General features: G+C 45.7%; 1 protein-coding gene across 11 annotated transcripts in view; it reads left to right on the top strand.

The window, feature by feature from the left end:
* Window positions 1-16,119, top strand: part of rapgef6 (Rap guanine nucleotide exchange factor (GEF) 6) — a 92,039-nt gene that overhangs the window by 50,794 nt on the left and 25,126 nt on the right. For 9 of the 11 annotated variants that reach the window (XM_060056815.1, XM_060056809.1, XM_060056814.1 and 6 more), the window contains 11 exons: window positions 757-937; window positions 2,406-2,542; window positions 3,797-3,955; window positions 4,696-4,848; window positions 7,618-7,782; window positions 8,867-8,974; window positions 9,620-9,823; window positions 9,945-10,053; window positions 10,145-10,388; window positions 13,980-14,137; window positions 16,087-16,101. In XM_060056815.1, the coding sequence (XP_059912798.1) occupies window positions 757-937; window positions 2,406-2,542; window positions 3,797-3,955; window positions 4,696-4,848; window positions 7,618-7,782; window positions 8,867-8,974; window positions 9,620-9,823; window positions 9,945-10,053; window positions 10,145-10,388; window positions 13,980-14,137; window positions 16,087-16,101 (1,633 nt within the window). The remainder of the gene's footprint in view (window positions 1-756; window positions 938-2,405; window positions 2,543-3,796; window positions 3,956-4,695; window positions 4,849-7,617; window positions 7,783-8,866; window positions 8,975-9,619; window positions 9,824-9,944; window positions 10,054-10,144; window positions 10,389-13,979; window positions 14,138-16,086; window positions 16,102-16,119) is intronic. The other 2 variants (XM_060056816.1, XM_060056812.1) reach the window with 1 other exon arrangement.

The following is a 16,119-nucleotide window of genomic DNA, read 5'->3' as shown; positions in this document are numbered from 1 at the left end:
AGCGTCTCTCTCTGCAGAGTGTTTCAGCAACATCCAGCAGATGTCTCTCAATTTGTGTCACGACTGCCTGAAAGCCCCTTGTCTCCCCTCAGGGGTTGAAGGTTCAAATCCCATTTGGCCCAAGAGCTACCGCCCCCTGCAACCCTTTGCCTGGTCCACCATATGCCACCTCAGCACAGCTAATTAAATTATTGGGGGGTGTAGGAATAAATTACCTGCAAATTTGAATAAGAATTTCCTGGATTGGTTTGGTTATAGTTCTTTCATAGTTTATATGCATGTGTATGTTTTACAAATATTTTACATATTACATGACCAAGGTGAGACCAAAAAGACAAAAATAAAATCCCATATCTAGATGAAACATCTCTCAAGGCCTACACACTTTACTAGATGCCTTTACTGCCTAATGTTTACAAATACTATTGTATTTGTTCTCCTCTGTTTTACGTCTGGCAATTCTAATGCGTCAAGTCAAGATTTGCCTGCTGTAACCTTGAAAGCTCTGGAAAATCACCCAAAACGTACCTGTATAATCATTATGATACCTAACGCTGTCACCGACCAGCATCGAACAGTTGGTAATGAATTATTGTGAACATGCGACGTGTTTACCTCATGGCAAGCGTATCGCAGCTTCCTGGTTGACTCCCCGTCGGCGCTAATGACATCCCAGCTAACTGATAACGTTCTGCAGCAGCCTTGCTTGCAGACTCTGATGGAGACCGCTCTCTGTCCCCTCTGCTTGTGTCCCAGGCCACGGAGAGTGAGGTGGGGGACGTGGACCTGTCAGGCCTGCCAGAGGCTGCAGTGGACAGTGAGGAGGAGGAGGAGGAGGATGAAGACCTGGAGAGGTCCACAGACGCCCTGCTGGGCCGCGACCTGGTCCGCGAGTGCCTGGAGAAAGAGCCGGCCGACCGCAACGACGATGACATCGGTGAGGCATCATGGCGGCGATGGATTGAATGTTTACTTGGATGCATGTTTTTTTACTTCTTTTATTTTTCTTTTTGGAAAATGGCCTGAAAGTGAACAAATAAATAATATACTGTATTTTATCACTTTGGAAAAAAAATATTTTAGCTAATACGCCAACCCTGCATCGTGAACCAAAATGATTTTTTGTGGTAAATACAGATATTCATGAGCTAATACAATTCGAATACGATTATTCTTTTGTCAACGGTAATCGTTTTTGCATCTTGCCTCAGCCACATGGGATAGCACATGTGTTCCACATTGATAAACACAATGGAAAACGGTGACGTTTTATAGTTGTGTAAAGATAATGAATTGTTAGCTACATTTCTTCGTGGCCAGACTGTGTATTCTGTGTGGGCAGGGTGGTGTTATTAGGACACTCTGTCCTCCGCTACACTGGAGACTAGATGAAGGGGAAGGCGGCTTGTGATTTTCTCTGTAGGCATGACAACACACGTGGGACTAGTTCCACACAGTGTGCGCTTTTACACTCTGTCTGTGTTATATCCAGTAGCCACCAAGGCCATTAGTATTATTTATTTTTTAATAATTCCTAACAACCCAATTTGTAAAATAGTAAATAGAGTTTTGCAGAGCAATATCTTCAACTTTTATTTTTGGAATGAGAGAGAAAGAGAGGAAAAAAAGTGAAGCAACAAACTGCAAGACTGTATTTATATATTTATAAAGAATGTATGTATAAATACATACATACTCTATGTATTTATGCAAGACGTCCTTTGTTTATTTATACAAGACATACTTTATGTCTTTGTATAATGCATACTTTATGTATACAATACATAACGTGTGTATTCATACAAGACATACTGTGTGTCTTTATGCAAGACACTTTTGTACAGTGAAATATCTCACATTCACCTACGCACATTTATAACAATGTCAACCATGCAAGTCAGCCATCGCATTTCAGAATGTGTCGGGTGTAACGCAAAACAGCCTTTTCAACATATCTGCCAGGAGGCGCTGAGCGTTGAACCAGCAACCCACTTGGTGCAGCACTGCTGGCATTGTTCCATTTAATGCAACAGGGACATGAGGATGGCATCCACTTTTCATAAAAAAGGATAAAAGATCGTAGCAGGGATGTAAGAAAGCTTGCCTCGTTCTCTTGCAGTGAAGTGCATACCGTCCGTCACATAGTTTATTCCGTCAGTTTATTGCTACATTGTGTCCTCAGGATAACAGTACATGTGTATAAATCTGCTGTTGGAATGAAACTCTCTCCTGTGAATGAAATGAACACGCTGTTGTGTTAGTTTATTCAATGTTTTAATTATTGAATGTGTTTATTTCATGTTTAGTTGAGCCGATTTGATCCTTTTGAAAAGGCCTGGTTAGTGACGGTTGGTGTCTGCGTGTCTCCCTCTTCTCTGGGCCACCCCGGCTCCCTCCTGCTACAGAGCAGCTGCTGGAGTTCATGCACCAGCTCCCGGCCTTCGCCAACATGACCATGTCGGTGCGCCGGGACCTCTGCGGGGTCATGGTGTTTGAGGTGGTGGAGCAGGACGGCACCGTCGTGCTGCAGGACAAGCAGGAGGTGAACACGTGCACGCGCGCGCACGCGCACACTACTTATCATTACCTTATTTACTTTCCATTTCAATTCCCCGGACGCCAGAGTTGTCTCTGTAAGTACAATTTTTGGAAAAAGATGTCTGCCAACGTACAGCAGAGAGACACAGCCAACCATTTGGTCCACCACAAGACTGATGAATTAAGTTTCATGGCTGATTAAAGGAGGTCCTACCAATCAACAGGAATAGCTGTGGAGCACGCAATGGAATCAATGGACTTCAGCTCTCTGCGTGTGTGCCTTTCCATGTATTTTTATAGCAATATACCTCAAGAAGTTAATCATGCAAAACATAAAAAACTTAAATGCAAGCACTTGAAAGAGTTAATATCTGTACGCCTTACCTTCCACTTTGTTTGTGTGAAAGCTATGTGTTTTTGTGTGAGGGAAAATTCTCATCTCTGCAGAGAGAGCGAGAGATATTGGACATACAAGAAACTATACACAAAGACAAATAGCCAAATTTTGAGTGCCAAAGAAAGGGAAGAACAAAGGAGAAAGAAACTAGTAACGGCCGAAGAGAGAAATAATAGAATGAGTTAAAGTAAATGGACATTGAGAAATGCAGACAGAAACCAACAATGACTTACCAAGTGAGATTGAGATGTAGAGGGAGAGAGAGAGATTAGTTTCAACAGCTCGAGCGATAAATAAGCAAGTAGAAGTGCTGGAATTGCATGAGTTTTTGAATGTGGCACTGCACTGATACTATAATGAGTGTCTCAGTGTGAAAACACAGGCAAACTGACAACTCATTCAGCACAAGCCAGCTTTCCAGACTCAATCCACTTCTATAATTGGCCAATAAACCTCTCCAAAGCTCTCCAAACACGTTCGCTACAGAATCTACAGGTCAACAAGAAAATATGTAGGAAACCCTTGTCAAGTAGTGAGTAACATTGAATGGAATTAAATGTATGCAAACATATGTACTTTACAAAAGATGGGCATGGTTTAATGAATGAAGACAAGGCTCAGTCAACCACTTATCTGCTAATGCTATCATATTTGTGTAGTAGTGGTGGTGGTGGTAGTAGCTCATGTGGTAGCTTTTCCCAACTAGAGCAAGACAAGCCTCTAGTGATACAGCACCAACCTTAACCAGCTTCGTCTAACCTATGTGTCGGAGCCATTGTGTTTTACATCGTTGGGACTACTCCTTCACCAAAAACCAAACCATAGTTTTCACACATTGTTCCCGTTCCCCTCCGTCCGAAGCTGGACCTGTGGTACGTGATCCTGAACGGAACAGTGGAGATCAGCCACACGGAGGCCCGGGTGGAGACGCTCTGCATGGGCAACAGCTTCGGCCTGTCGCCTTCGCTGGACAAGCAGTACATGAGCGGGGAGGTGCGCACCAAGGGAGACGACTGCCAGGTGAAATGATTATTCAATATTTTAATCATAGTTCTGATTACGTGTGAACCTTCTGACTCTTGATTTATTTTTGTGTTTACAAATATCACTTTGTGACAATCAGGGCCTGCACCATCATAATATTTACAAAGCGATGTCATATGAATATATTATGATACCGGTTTGGGTATAGTTAAAGCACATCGAAACCTTTGGTGTGAGCTGGCCTCAACTTCTGCCTGTTTTCTCTTTTGAGTGAATTTAAATTGAGCCTAATGGTAATGTAAATCTCAATGGCTATTCTAAACCGTATAGTGCGCTTTAACTTCTGCTGATTTCAGCCCCCTCTTATACAAGAAAAGGGGCCGGTTCCTCTACGCTGCACATCGCTTCCTGTCTGCTACCGCACAGGAAGATGCAGCGGTCGAGGCATTTCAGAAAGTCAACGTATCAGGGAGTAGGGAAGTGTATGTCTAGACGAGGCTGGAGCTGAGGGATACTTAGTCGTGTTGGATATTACCATGCCTTTTTGAAGACGGATGGGCTCACAGGAAAAAAGAAGAAAAAAACGAGCACCCAACTGATTATCCTTGGACAGCGTGGACAGCTATCTCTCCCCCTCCCTCTTCTGCACCCCACCGTTCCTTCGTGTGATGCCGCGGAAACTCAGTGCGAGCAGCCACACCCAGAATGCTCTAGCCTCAGACTGACCTCGGACCCCCCCGCCTGTCTGTCTCCCCCATGTTGTTTCCTGGGAGCAGTTTGTGTGCGTGGCTCAGGAGGACTACTGGCGCATCCTCAACCACGTGGAGAAGAACACGCACAAGGTGGAGGAGGAGGGCGAGATCGTCATGGTGAAGGAGCACCGCGAGCTAGACCGCAGCGGCACGCGCAAGGGGCACATCGTCATCAAGGTGAGAGCACACGCACTCACACTGAGAGACACACACTGACAGACACAAACACACTGACAGACACACACACTGACAGACACAAACACACTGACAGACACAAACACACTGACAGACACAAACACACTGACACACAAACACACTGACAGACACAAACACACTGACACACACACACACACTAACGGACACACGCACTGACAGACACACGCACTGACATACACGCACTGACACACACACACACACTGACACACACACACTGACACACACACACGCACTGACATACACGCACTGACGTACATACGGACACACACACGGACAGACATCTGCAAGGTTAACAACTGTTTCAACATAAAATGAGGATTTTTGCATTATCAGTGGGCAACACATTTTCCAAAGGATAAAATTTAAATGTCTATAGAATATATATATATATATATATATATATATAAGTCTGTTGTTGGGTCAGCCTGGCTTAGATGCTTATGTCTCCAAACATTGAGATAATAGGCTTAGAGCTGATAGTAGCCATAGAGCTGATGGTAGCCATAGAGCTGATGGTAGCCATATAGCTGATAGTGGACATAGAGCTGATAGTAGCCATAGAGCTGATGGTAGCCATAGAGCTGATAGTAGCCATTGATCTGATAGTAGCCATAGAGCTGATAGTAGCCATTAATCTGATAGTAGCCATTGATCTGATAGTAGCCATTGATCTGATAGTAGCTATGGAGCTGATAGTAGCCATAGAGCTGATAGTAGCCATTGATCTGATAGTAGCCATTGATCTGATAGTAGCCATTGATCTGATAGTAGCTATGGAGCAGATAGTAGCCATAGAGCTATAGAGCTGGTCTTTGGAAAATGCATAGATAGTTAATAAACCCTTTACATTGATTTTTTTTTTTTTAAATCAAACATTGTCTTTCTAAACTGTCTCCTATCTCTCTAGGTCTATGCAAATTCATAATCCCCTCACGTTGAGGAACACCTTTGTGCTTCATATAAGCTTCCCGACCCAAATAGGTTAAAGGCATGCTGTTCCAAAGAGCATGTGATTTAGTCAAAGTTAGCCTGCAACATTACATTTAATCCACTTATTCACCTTGGATCAATACCCTCCCGACAGACTCACATACACACACATTGATTGTTTATAGAGGCAGCGTTGGCGCTTTTAGCAACATTAGTGATCTCCCGTGGCCCAAGTCTTGCGTTGCTCGCCCCAGGAACGTTTGATGTTCCCTGGCTCGGAGAGGCAGATGGATATTGATCACATAATGGACTCTGAATCATTCCCCCACTCTGATTGGCCGAGCACACCTGTTGTTGGCTCTCTGATGCACCAGCATCTTTGCTCTTCATTCCAGCGTTTCTCTTACTTTGTTTCTCTATGTCTTTATTCTTTAGTCTATCTGTCGTTCTTTTGTCAATGAAAAGACTCAGACAAAACAAATACTTTCTGGTTTCACTTCCCCTCTCCGGACGAGTAGTTGATCCTGGCAACTATCGTTGTGTAACTTGAGATGCATTGACAAAAATGTGATTGTTTGGTCAGAGTATGTAAATGCAAGTAGCGTAGTGGATGTGGACGATGGAATGTTTTGCATTACCTCTCTATTAACAGACATCCATTATTAAAGGGTACTGTTCTCGGCCAAAAGTATTAATTTCCTGTTAGCCTTGTGTTGTTTTGTGTGGTTACCTCAAAACTGCTTTGACACATTTCTATATTCAAGACTATAAAGTCACAAATCCTTAAAGGTTTTTCACACATCTACGGGCCTACTTCAATGTATCCAAACACTTGACGATTTAAATTTCTTTATTTTTGGCCTAATACCTAACATCTAAATGATTATACCTATAATAATGAAGGAACCATTGCAGTTACGACTACAGTAGTGATCCTGTGGAGAGAAATCAAAGGGGCTGTTTATGTAGATACACGTGCAAATGGTTCAATACATGCATCGTTATGGATTATGTCCTTGTCTCTTTTATGATTAATGATCAATTGCACACATAAGGGGTGTGTGTGTGTGTGTGTGTGTGTGTGTGTGTGTGTGTGTGTGTGTGTGTGTGTGTGTGTGTGTGTGTGTGTGTGTGTGTGTGTGTGTGTGTGTGTGTGTGTGTGTGTGTGTGTGCTTGTCTATCCCACAAACAGGCTCAGGCTCTTGTATTCCAACACTGTAGAAGGGATCCCTACAGAGTTTGGCAACTCTTTTCTTCATCTTTCTCCTAAACTGGTCTATTTCTTTTTTTTCCAACCAAGTCCCCCTGTCATTACAATCTCAACGCTCCTTCCCCATGGTCTTTAAAATGAACACTTCTCTCCACTTGCTTTAGTCCATTGCAACACACTGTCCTCTCTCCTGCCCTCACCACATTTCAACCATCCTCTTCCTGCAACAAATCAACTCTCGCGAGACTTGGCCTTAAGCGATACTTGGTTGGACATGATAACAAACAGACTCAATAAAGTGCAAGGTAAAGAAAATATTTCTATGTAGGGATCCCTTCCATTGTGTTAGAGTTTAACATGAGGCTGCCAGCGGCTGAAGCCAGCTCTGTTAGAGGACGTACATCGAAGCATACAGCTGCAGCGCTCTGCTCAGAACTGGGCCCACTTCAAAAATACTTTTCGGCATTAGTCCCTTACACCCAAATGATCGGAAAAAAGGCTGCTGGGAAATCTGAAGTATTCCTCTTTAATATGTCGCCCTATTGTAATCATGTATATGTGGGTTGATTGTTTGTTTGTTTTCCTCCTAGGGGACCCCCGAGCGTCTGATCATGCACCTGGTGGAGGAGCCGTCTGTGGTGGACCCCACCTACATCGAGGACTTCCTGTTGACCTACCGCACCTTCCTGTCCAGCCCTATGGAGGTCGGCAAGAAGCTGCTGGAGTGGTTCATGGTCGACACCCTCCGAGACACGGTACTGTGTGTGTGTGCGCGTGTGTGTGTTTTAAAACAAAGCGAGGATAATGTGTAATGTTCGCGGTGGGAAATGGGTTCAGGTGGGATGCATGGTGCTAAAGAGTATATGCGCGCCCTGCGTGTGTGAAACACACTTGATCACCCGTGCTATCCCGCCCGCCGCTCTCTTATTGCTCTCCTTGTATCACAGCTTTACGTGTCTCCTTGGAAATAAATGAGCAGAGCCTCAAAGGGGGTGATCAATACGCATTCAGCCTGCTCAGCTGTGTGGGAGCCCAGCCCACAGTCATCCAACCCACCTCCATCCACCCACTCTCTGGCCTTCTGCATCACTGACCAACCACAACCACACTCATGGGCTGCCACTGGTCTATTACGATGTTGTTGATGTGAAAGCACAACCCCTGATACAAAAACACCCGAATACGAATGTGGCCCCCTGATACATATCCCCCCCCCCCACCATCCACCCACCCCAGGGTGCAAATACCCCTTCTAGTGGCATTTAATTATGTCCTTGATTTAAGAAAAGATGAATATGTTCCATTGCTCATTGTTCTTAAACGCCCGTGGTTCCTCTTCTGGGACGCAATGAAATGAAATTAGACTTTCAAAAGTCATTCATCATTAATCACACCCTTTCCCGTTTGTGGGATTGTCATTGGGTTTTTGGGTTTGTGTTTGATTTACTGTTTTTCGACTTGGTTTACTAAATTGGGCGGGTGAAGGATAATCATTTTCTTTGTTGAAAATTATCCAGCTCAAGTGTGTGTGTGTGCGTACGTGTGTGAGAGGGAGAGGGAGAGTACGCCGAACAAACATTCATTTTCCCTGCATTGCTTTTGAAGCCTGGGCACATTGAAATGATGCACAGAAACAGGTTCTATATGAATAACCATGGAAAGTAAATGGGTCACATACAACGGCGCATGCACAAAACCAATACATGTCTATAGCAACTAGCAACATTGACGTCATTGATCGCTCGAATATGCGTAAGATTGGTGCGTTAGGAAAACCCCAATTTACAAAGGGATAGATGTTTTCTAGTTTGTGAATGGCTTTCACCAATTTGCCTACAGGTGACCAGAATCGTACTGCTCTGGGTCAACAATCACTTCAATGACTTTGAGGGCGCCCCGGCCATGACCCGCTTCCTGGAGGAGTTTGAAAAACACCTAGAAGAGACGGTGGGTTCACACCTGAGGTCTCCTCAGTCACCTCCACACTGGACTGTTTGACCACAGAACACCCTGAGAAGAGTGATGCACATCTTCCAGCAATACACGCGTAAAATGAATCAATGTAACCTCTTAGCAGACTTGTCGAGTTGTGAGGTCACAAACTGTGTTCAACCCCGTGTTTCATTCGAATGCCTCAAAGCGTTAATGGTTGATAGACTGCATCTATATAGCGCTTTTCTACCGAGTCGCCACTCGAAGTGCTTCACAATTACTCACATTCAGCCATTCATACACACATTCATACACTGACGTCAGTTTCAGCCACGTAAGTTAACAGCCGGGTTCTAGTGACCAGTTAGAGGTGGGTGTCCTGCCCAAAGAGACCTCGAATCTAAGCCAGGATGAGCCGGGGTTCGAACCAGCAAACATCCAGGGACCAAACATCCAGGGGCCAAACATCCAGGGGCCAAACATCCAGGTGCCAAACAGCCCGCTCTACCTCCCGAGGCGCTAGCGGGCCGCTCCAGACCATTCATGTCCTCTACTTTAGACACCCTGGATAGAGACCAGGTCTTTTTAAACAAAATTTGGTGAAAGAAGGGAAGATGTGCTCATGACAACCACCATATCCTCCCTTCCCCCCGACTCCAGAAGATGAAGGGCCACCTGCGGCTGCTGAACATCGCGTGTGCCGCCAAGGCCAAGTGTAGGCAGATCACCCTCCAGAAGGCGTCCAGGGAGGCCTCGCTCTCCTTCAGCCTGCACGGGGGCAGCGAGAGGGGCTTCGGCATCTTCGTGGAGTCTGTGGATATTGGTAGCAAGGCGGCCGAGGCCGGACTGAAGCGGGGTGACCAGGTGAGACGCGCCCCCCCCCCCCCCCCCCCCCCCCCCCCCCACTGATTAAGTGTCGGTTCAGGTTGAGTCTGTTTATATCTGTGACCAAAAATCCCATTATCCCCTCGTCGCTCCGTTCCAGATCATGGAGATCAACGGTCAGAACTTTGAGAACATCTCCTACACCAACGCCGTGGACATCTTGAGGAACAACACCCACCTCTCCATCACCGCCAAGACCAACATATTCGGTGAGTTCGGCCGACTGTTTGACCTCCGTCTGTACCATAAGCCTGTGTTTTAAATCCCTAACGCCATCTCCTCCCCACGTTCCCCCCCCAGTCTTCAAGGAGCTGCTGAGCAGGATCGTGCACGAGAAGCAGAACGGCGCGCCGCACATCCCCAAGATCCACGAGAAGAAGGGCAACCGCTTCTCCATCTCCAACCTGCCGGGCGACATGGAGTTCCCCAGCGACCACAAGAGCACCAGGAAGATGAAGGCCAACACCGTGTCGGGGGGCCGCAACAAGATCCGCAAGATGCTGGAGAAGACGCGCTTCAGCATACTGCCCCCCAAGCCCTTCAGGTAAGAGAGAGAGAGAGAGGTCGGGAGTGGGGAAGAGGGTAGCCTGACGAGGGTAGCCTGACGATGGTCGATGGGCAGGTATTGATTTACTTATGGGATAGTTTTGTTCGGTGCCATAGTATCTTGGACTATATAGGAAGGTGGATGGATATTTATTGATGGAATGATTTATTCGTTGCTTTTTGGATGGCGGTGCCGATGTGGTCCGGGCCATCGGGCTGGGATAGAGATCCGCATATAGTTGTTTGGAACAAAAAAAATCTGCTTTGTCGAGAACTTCATTTCATTCAGTTCTATGGAATTGGGCCAATGTGTCCCTCTCTGCCGTGTAACATACCATCTCCTAGGTCATTATCGCAACTCATCTTCATTCTCAGCATCACGTACTCTCATTCATGGCCATTATGGCCCTCCAGTACTACACCCCTCCCCCGGCTTTATTTACTCCAAGCCTCAGGAGCGGTCAACAGGCTGGGGGTTTAACATTGTTCTCATACTGTGCCAGTACCGCCTTGATTGGATTTCATCTTCCCCCCCTCCAAATGCTTTCCGGGTCTCCATAAAGCTCTCGATTGTGTCATTGGGGTGAGAGAGAGAAAACGCCATCCCATTGCTCCTAATGACATGGCTATCCGTCAAGCACATTTGTGCACACACTACACACAATTGAGCGCTTCTACCGGTCACATGGCCTGTTACAAAAACAATGGTGTTTTTATATGCACAAGCATATACTGAAGCATGAACACAAACTTGCATACAAAGAAAAAGACACAAAAGCAAGTCTCGCTCTCTCACTCTCGCTCTCTCGCTCTCGCTCAAGCTCTCTCTTGCTCTGTCTCTCGCTCTTGCTCTTGCTCTCTCTCGCGCTCTTGCTCTTGATCTCTCTCTCGCTCTCTCTCTCTCTCGCTCTCTCTCTCTCTTGCTCTTGCTCTTGGTCTTGCTCTTGATCTCGCTCTCTCTCTCTCTCTCTCGGTCTCACGCACGCTCATCACACAAAAATATTGGCGCGCATCTTTGTGAGCTCTCTTACTTTAAAGCACACTTTACGACAGATACACAAAAAATTATGAAGTTCTCTATTATCTCCTCGACTATTTCCATGCGTGCCCATTCCCACCATATTCTGGTTCTGCTAAGTCCACACATGGCATTGTAACATGGAAAATAGTTAAATAGTATAACATTATCCCTTCATCTTTTTCTTTTCTTTTATAGTTCACTGTTCAAAAGGCCCTTTCATTGGGCTCAATTAGCATATGATTGTGTCAGAGAGAATGGACCAGGATAGCCTCAGAGTCAGAATTGAATTGCAGGGCAGATAGAAGCCATATCAAAAAGCGTGCGTGTTCTGAAAGTAAAATGCTAATGCAAGTGTGATTTATATCTTTGTAGGCACACACTATGTATACAGTTTGTGTGTGTTTGTCTATGTATGTGTTTTTGTTGACACCGTCCTATCTCTGTGTCTCTGTCAGTTGATTGCACTGCTCTCCGTCTGGTAATGATCTCAAGTCGTTGCATGTCGGGCGACCGAATTGACTTCAATGGACTATCTGTTTATGTTCTTCTTCTTTCAAGTCTTCGTCAAGGGTCTGTTCTCCAATGTCTTGTTTTGTTTCTTTGTTTTCTTCCTCTGTGCCGTCCCTGCTGCCTCAGGGGCCTGTTTGGGTAAGACCTGCTGTGTCTCCACATCAACCTCCTCCTTCCAATCCATGCCATTGTTTGCAGACACACATTTGTGTGCATATATATATATATATGTATATATATATTTGTGTATGTGAATATATATATACGTGTGTGTGTGTGTGTGTGTGTGTGTATATATATATATATATATATATATATATATATATATTGTATATATATACATGTCATGTATGTGTATATCATATAAAACAATTTCAGCAGAGCCAGGGATGTATAGACCAGGGAGGGGAAATTCCCACAGATCCCCCCCAGGGCAAATGGCCACCTTTCCATATGCATAAGGCGGCAGGTAGAGCTGTTTGGCTGGTAACCGCAGGGTTGCTAGTTCGATCCCCGGCTCCTCATAGCTCAGTGTCGAGGTGTCACTGAGCAAGACACCTCACCCTTACTGCTCCCCACGAGCTGGCCGTCTCCCTGCACGGGTGACTCCGCCGTCGGTGTGTGAATGGGTGCATGAATGGGTGAATGTCAGGCGATATTGTAAAAGCGCGTTGGATGAAAGTGCTATATAAAGGCAGTCCATTTACCATTTACTAGGCACACTGCAGGCCGCGACATGCGCTGTTCATGCTGACCTTCAGCTCAGACGCCATGACTGCAGTGGAGGTGTTTTAATGTTAATTAATTCAACATGGACCTCTTGGTGGTCCTCCACGCCCTGAGCCCTCCTCCCTCTCCCCCATCAGCTGCTCTATGCTCCTCTTGACATGACAGCGCCCAATGCCCCCTCTGCTTCCCTCAATGAAGAATACATTTGCGGGGCAGTGGGTACTGGACTCTCTCCCTCGTATGAGAGAGAGGGGGAGGCGGGTTGTTTTCTTTACTCCACATCTCTCCCGCTTTTATTTTTTCCGTATGCCTGCCAATTATATTCAAAAGAGAGCTTTATTGGGAAGGGAAATATCAACATGGACGTTGCCAAAGTAGATGAATAATTAATCTCCCGCTCTCTCGCTCTCGCTATGTCTCGCTCTCTCTCTCTCTTTCTGTTTTCTCACTCTCTGTCTGTGTGTGTCTCTCTCTCTCTCTCTCTCTCTCTCTCTCTCTCGCCCTCTCTGTTGCGTGTGGCCATCCCCACTGATACAGGTTAGCGTGCCAAGCTTCCTGAATTGAACGGGTCAAAAGGACACATCTTTTCTCTGCGATATGATCACTCAGTGTCAGCTCTAACTGTTGAACTTCCTGAATGGTGTACTTTTTCAAACGTGTGTGTGTGTGCAATATAAATCTGACCAATCAATTCAACATATAGTTGTTCCAGATCGAGGTCAGAATGAGAAGGAAGAGTGGTAAATGTAGATATATACTTTATTAATCCCGGGGGAAATTCAAGATGTATGTATGTAATGTAGCTGAACAATTCAGTAAATATTTAGACAAAAAACAATAAATGACGTCCATGTTTACATATTGGGTCAATCTTGAATGCGATTGCCATTTTCTATATCCAACTGCATTGTGTATGGTGGGTGCTTAATCAGCCATCTATTAATACCCTACACATTTACAACCCCACCATGGATGAGTTTCATCCATGCCTTCTCCTCCTATAATAGCAAAGATTTGTGTCTGTTTTCTCTCTGCGATCGCTTTTATTGGGCTACCAAACCTTTTTGTGCTCCTTGTTTCGTAGATATTTCTTTAGGTTGCATAGATAAAGAACCTGTTTCCAAAGCCCTTGATATTATTAAATCAAGAAATGAGTGCGTGAGTCGGATGCCTCTGACCTCAGTATTGCATCCTCTGCTGCAGTAGAGGTTCTCGTCTCCCCTGCCACCCCCTTACCTACTTCCTTATCTTCCTAATCCTCACCCATGCCCCCTCTAACCCACCCACTGGTCATTCATACGGTCTCCCCCCATCCCTCCCCCTCCGCAGTGACGGCGGCGTGGGCCAGTCCCAGGACGACAGCATCGTCGGCACCAAGCAGTGCCGGCATAGTGTGGCCATCATGCCCATTCCCGGGAGCCTTTCCTCCAGCAGCCCCGACCTGCTGCAGCCCGCCTCCAGCGTGCTGGACTTCTCCAACCCTGCAGGTGAGGAGGGGGGGGGGGAGGGAGGGTGGGGGGGAGGAGGGGAGGGAGGGAGGGATCCTGAATCCCCAATCCCCACCATTGATGGCATAAAGGCACCTTCATTTTTTTTTTTTTTCTTCAAAGCAAAATGCTGACAGTTTATTCCTCTGCAATTGTACATGCAGTTCAGTACATACAGTGCATGCCCATGTCCGATCATATTGGCGATCATATATAGTGTTGTATGATCTGCAATGCGATGACCGAATCACATGACCTAATTAGCACATGAGCCACAGAGTTGAGTTGCAACTCGCACACACACACACACGCACAGCAGTGAAACGCACACACGAGCCGAGCAAAACGTGCACACGCTCAGCGAAACATGCACTCTCGCACGCACACTCAGCAAAACACGCACGCACGCACACACACACACACACACACGCGCAGCGAAGCGCATATGCGCGCGCAGCAAAGCACACAAACGCAATTGAGGTCAATTTGATTGATTTTAGTTCAGCCAGGGCACTGCTGGCCAGGTTCCAGAAGTGGTGGAGCTAGTTAGGTTACCTCTGGCCAGGTGGAGGAGGTGATGGAGCTAGTTAGGGCACTGATGGCCAGGTTTCAGAGGTGGTGGAGTTAGCCGGGGTACTGCTCTTTCTTCTCCCCCAGGTAGTGGAGCTAGCCAGGGTCTAGCTGGTCTGGCAGTGTCGGTGCTGACTAGGGATGGATATCGTTTGGGTTTTATCCGATTCCGGTGCCTATCCTGTACTTTTTAAACGGTTCCGGTGCTAAAACGGTTCTCGAACCGATACTTCTCAAAAAACGAAACTGCACACACTTTGTCAAAAAACAATACCCTTTAATTTCCAGGGCCAAATTAAACACAATATTACCTTAAATCTTTAAACAGATTTAATACAGATATACAGATATAAATACAAGTAACATTTGGTAATAATGAATAAAGCAATATAAAATAAAAATTCACATTTACGTCAAATAAAACAATATTGTGACTGTCAGATTCATCATCATTTGTGTTGTCCACCACCACACTGGGAGTCTTAATTTGTCCGGTTTGTGCTGCTGAAGTGCTTGGCCTTGCGTCACGTAAGCTATCGAACAGGGTACATTTTTCGGCTTTTAAATAAACACCGCAAGTCGTCAGATGTTAGATTTGACGTGTTACCTCCTTTGCTCGAAATAACTTTATTGTATCTGTTGAATGTCGCAGAGTTTAAATCCTTGGATGTGTAATGTAGCCAAACCTTGGATCGTTTTGCCTTCGGCATCTTCATTGATTCTCTCACTATCAGTTCTGATGATCTGATCAACAAGTGTGCAGACTCAGTAGTGACACTGACGTCACGCAAGTTGACGCCGCAACACCATAGGGGCGGGGGAGGGGTGAAAAAAATAAAAAGAGTCAGGAACCGTTATGAGGCACCGAAATGTGCGTTTTTATTCGATCTCGTTACAACCGTTTACGTCGGAACCGGTTCCCTACTGGAACCGAGTTTCGGTGCTCAACCCTAGTGCTGACCAGGCGCCGGCCCGTGCCCGCTCAGTTACATTATTAAATCTCTTTAAGTTGAGGTTCCCCCACTCTCCTGCTGCTCTGGACTTTAGAGCACATCTGATGTGTGTGGTACATCGCAAGGCAATTTAAACGTCTTGTCATTATTGTAACAAAGTTGTATCTTCTATGCATTTATATTTCTCTCTCTGTCTCTCTCCCCCTCCCTGCCTCACCCTGATCTATGCAGTGATTTCAAGACACACCGTCCCCTTGGTGTAATACTTTATCATAAAGAATCAAAAACTCTATACCTTCCCATTTGATCATTTTGGTTTTGATCCTCATCCTACACACACCGACACATTCTCCTACTATTCAACGACATTCTTTCTCTTGTCTCATGTTTTCTCTATCTCTTCTTTCTTCCCCGTTGCTTGCCAAGCCTTGGGACTCTACTGTAAGTACCTCAACCCTC

This window comes from Gadus macrocephalus, chromosome 7 (genome assembly GCF_031168955.1).
Source record: "Gadus macrocephalus chromosome 7, ASM3116895v1".
NCBI classification, from domain to species: Eukaryota; Metazoa; Chordata; class Actinopteri; order Gadiformes; family Gadidae; genus Gadus; species Gadus macrocephalus.
This window is presented reverse-complemented; position numbering and strand designations above follow the sequence as displayed.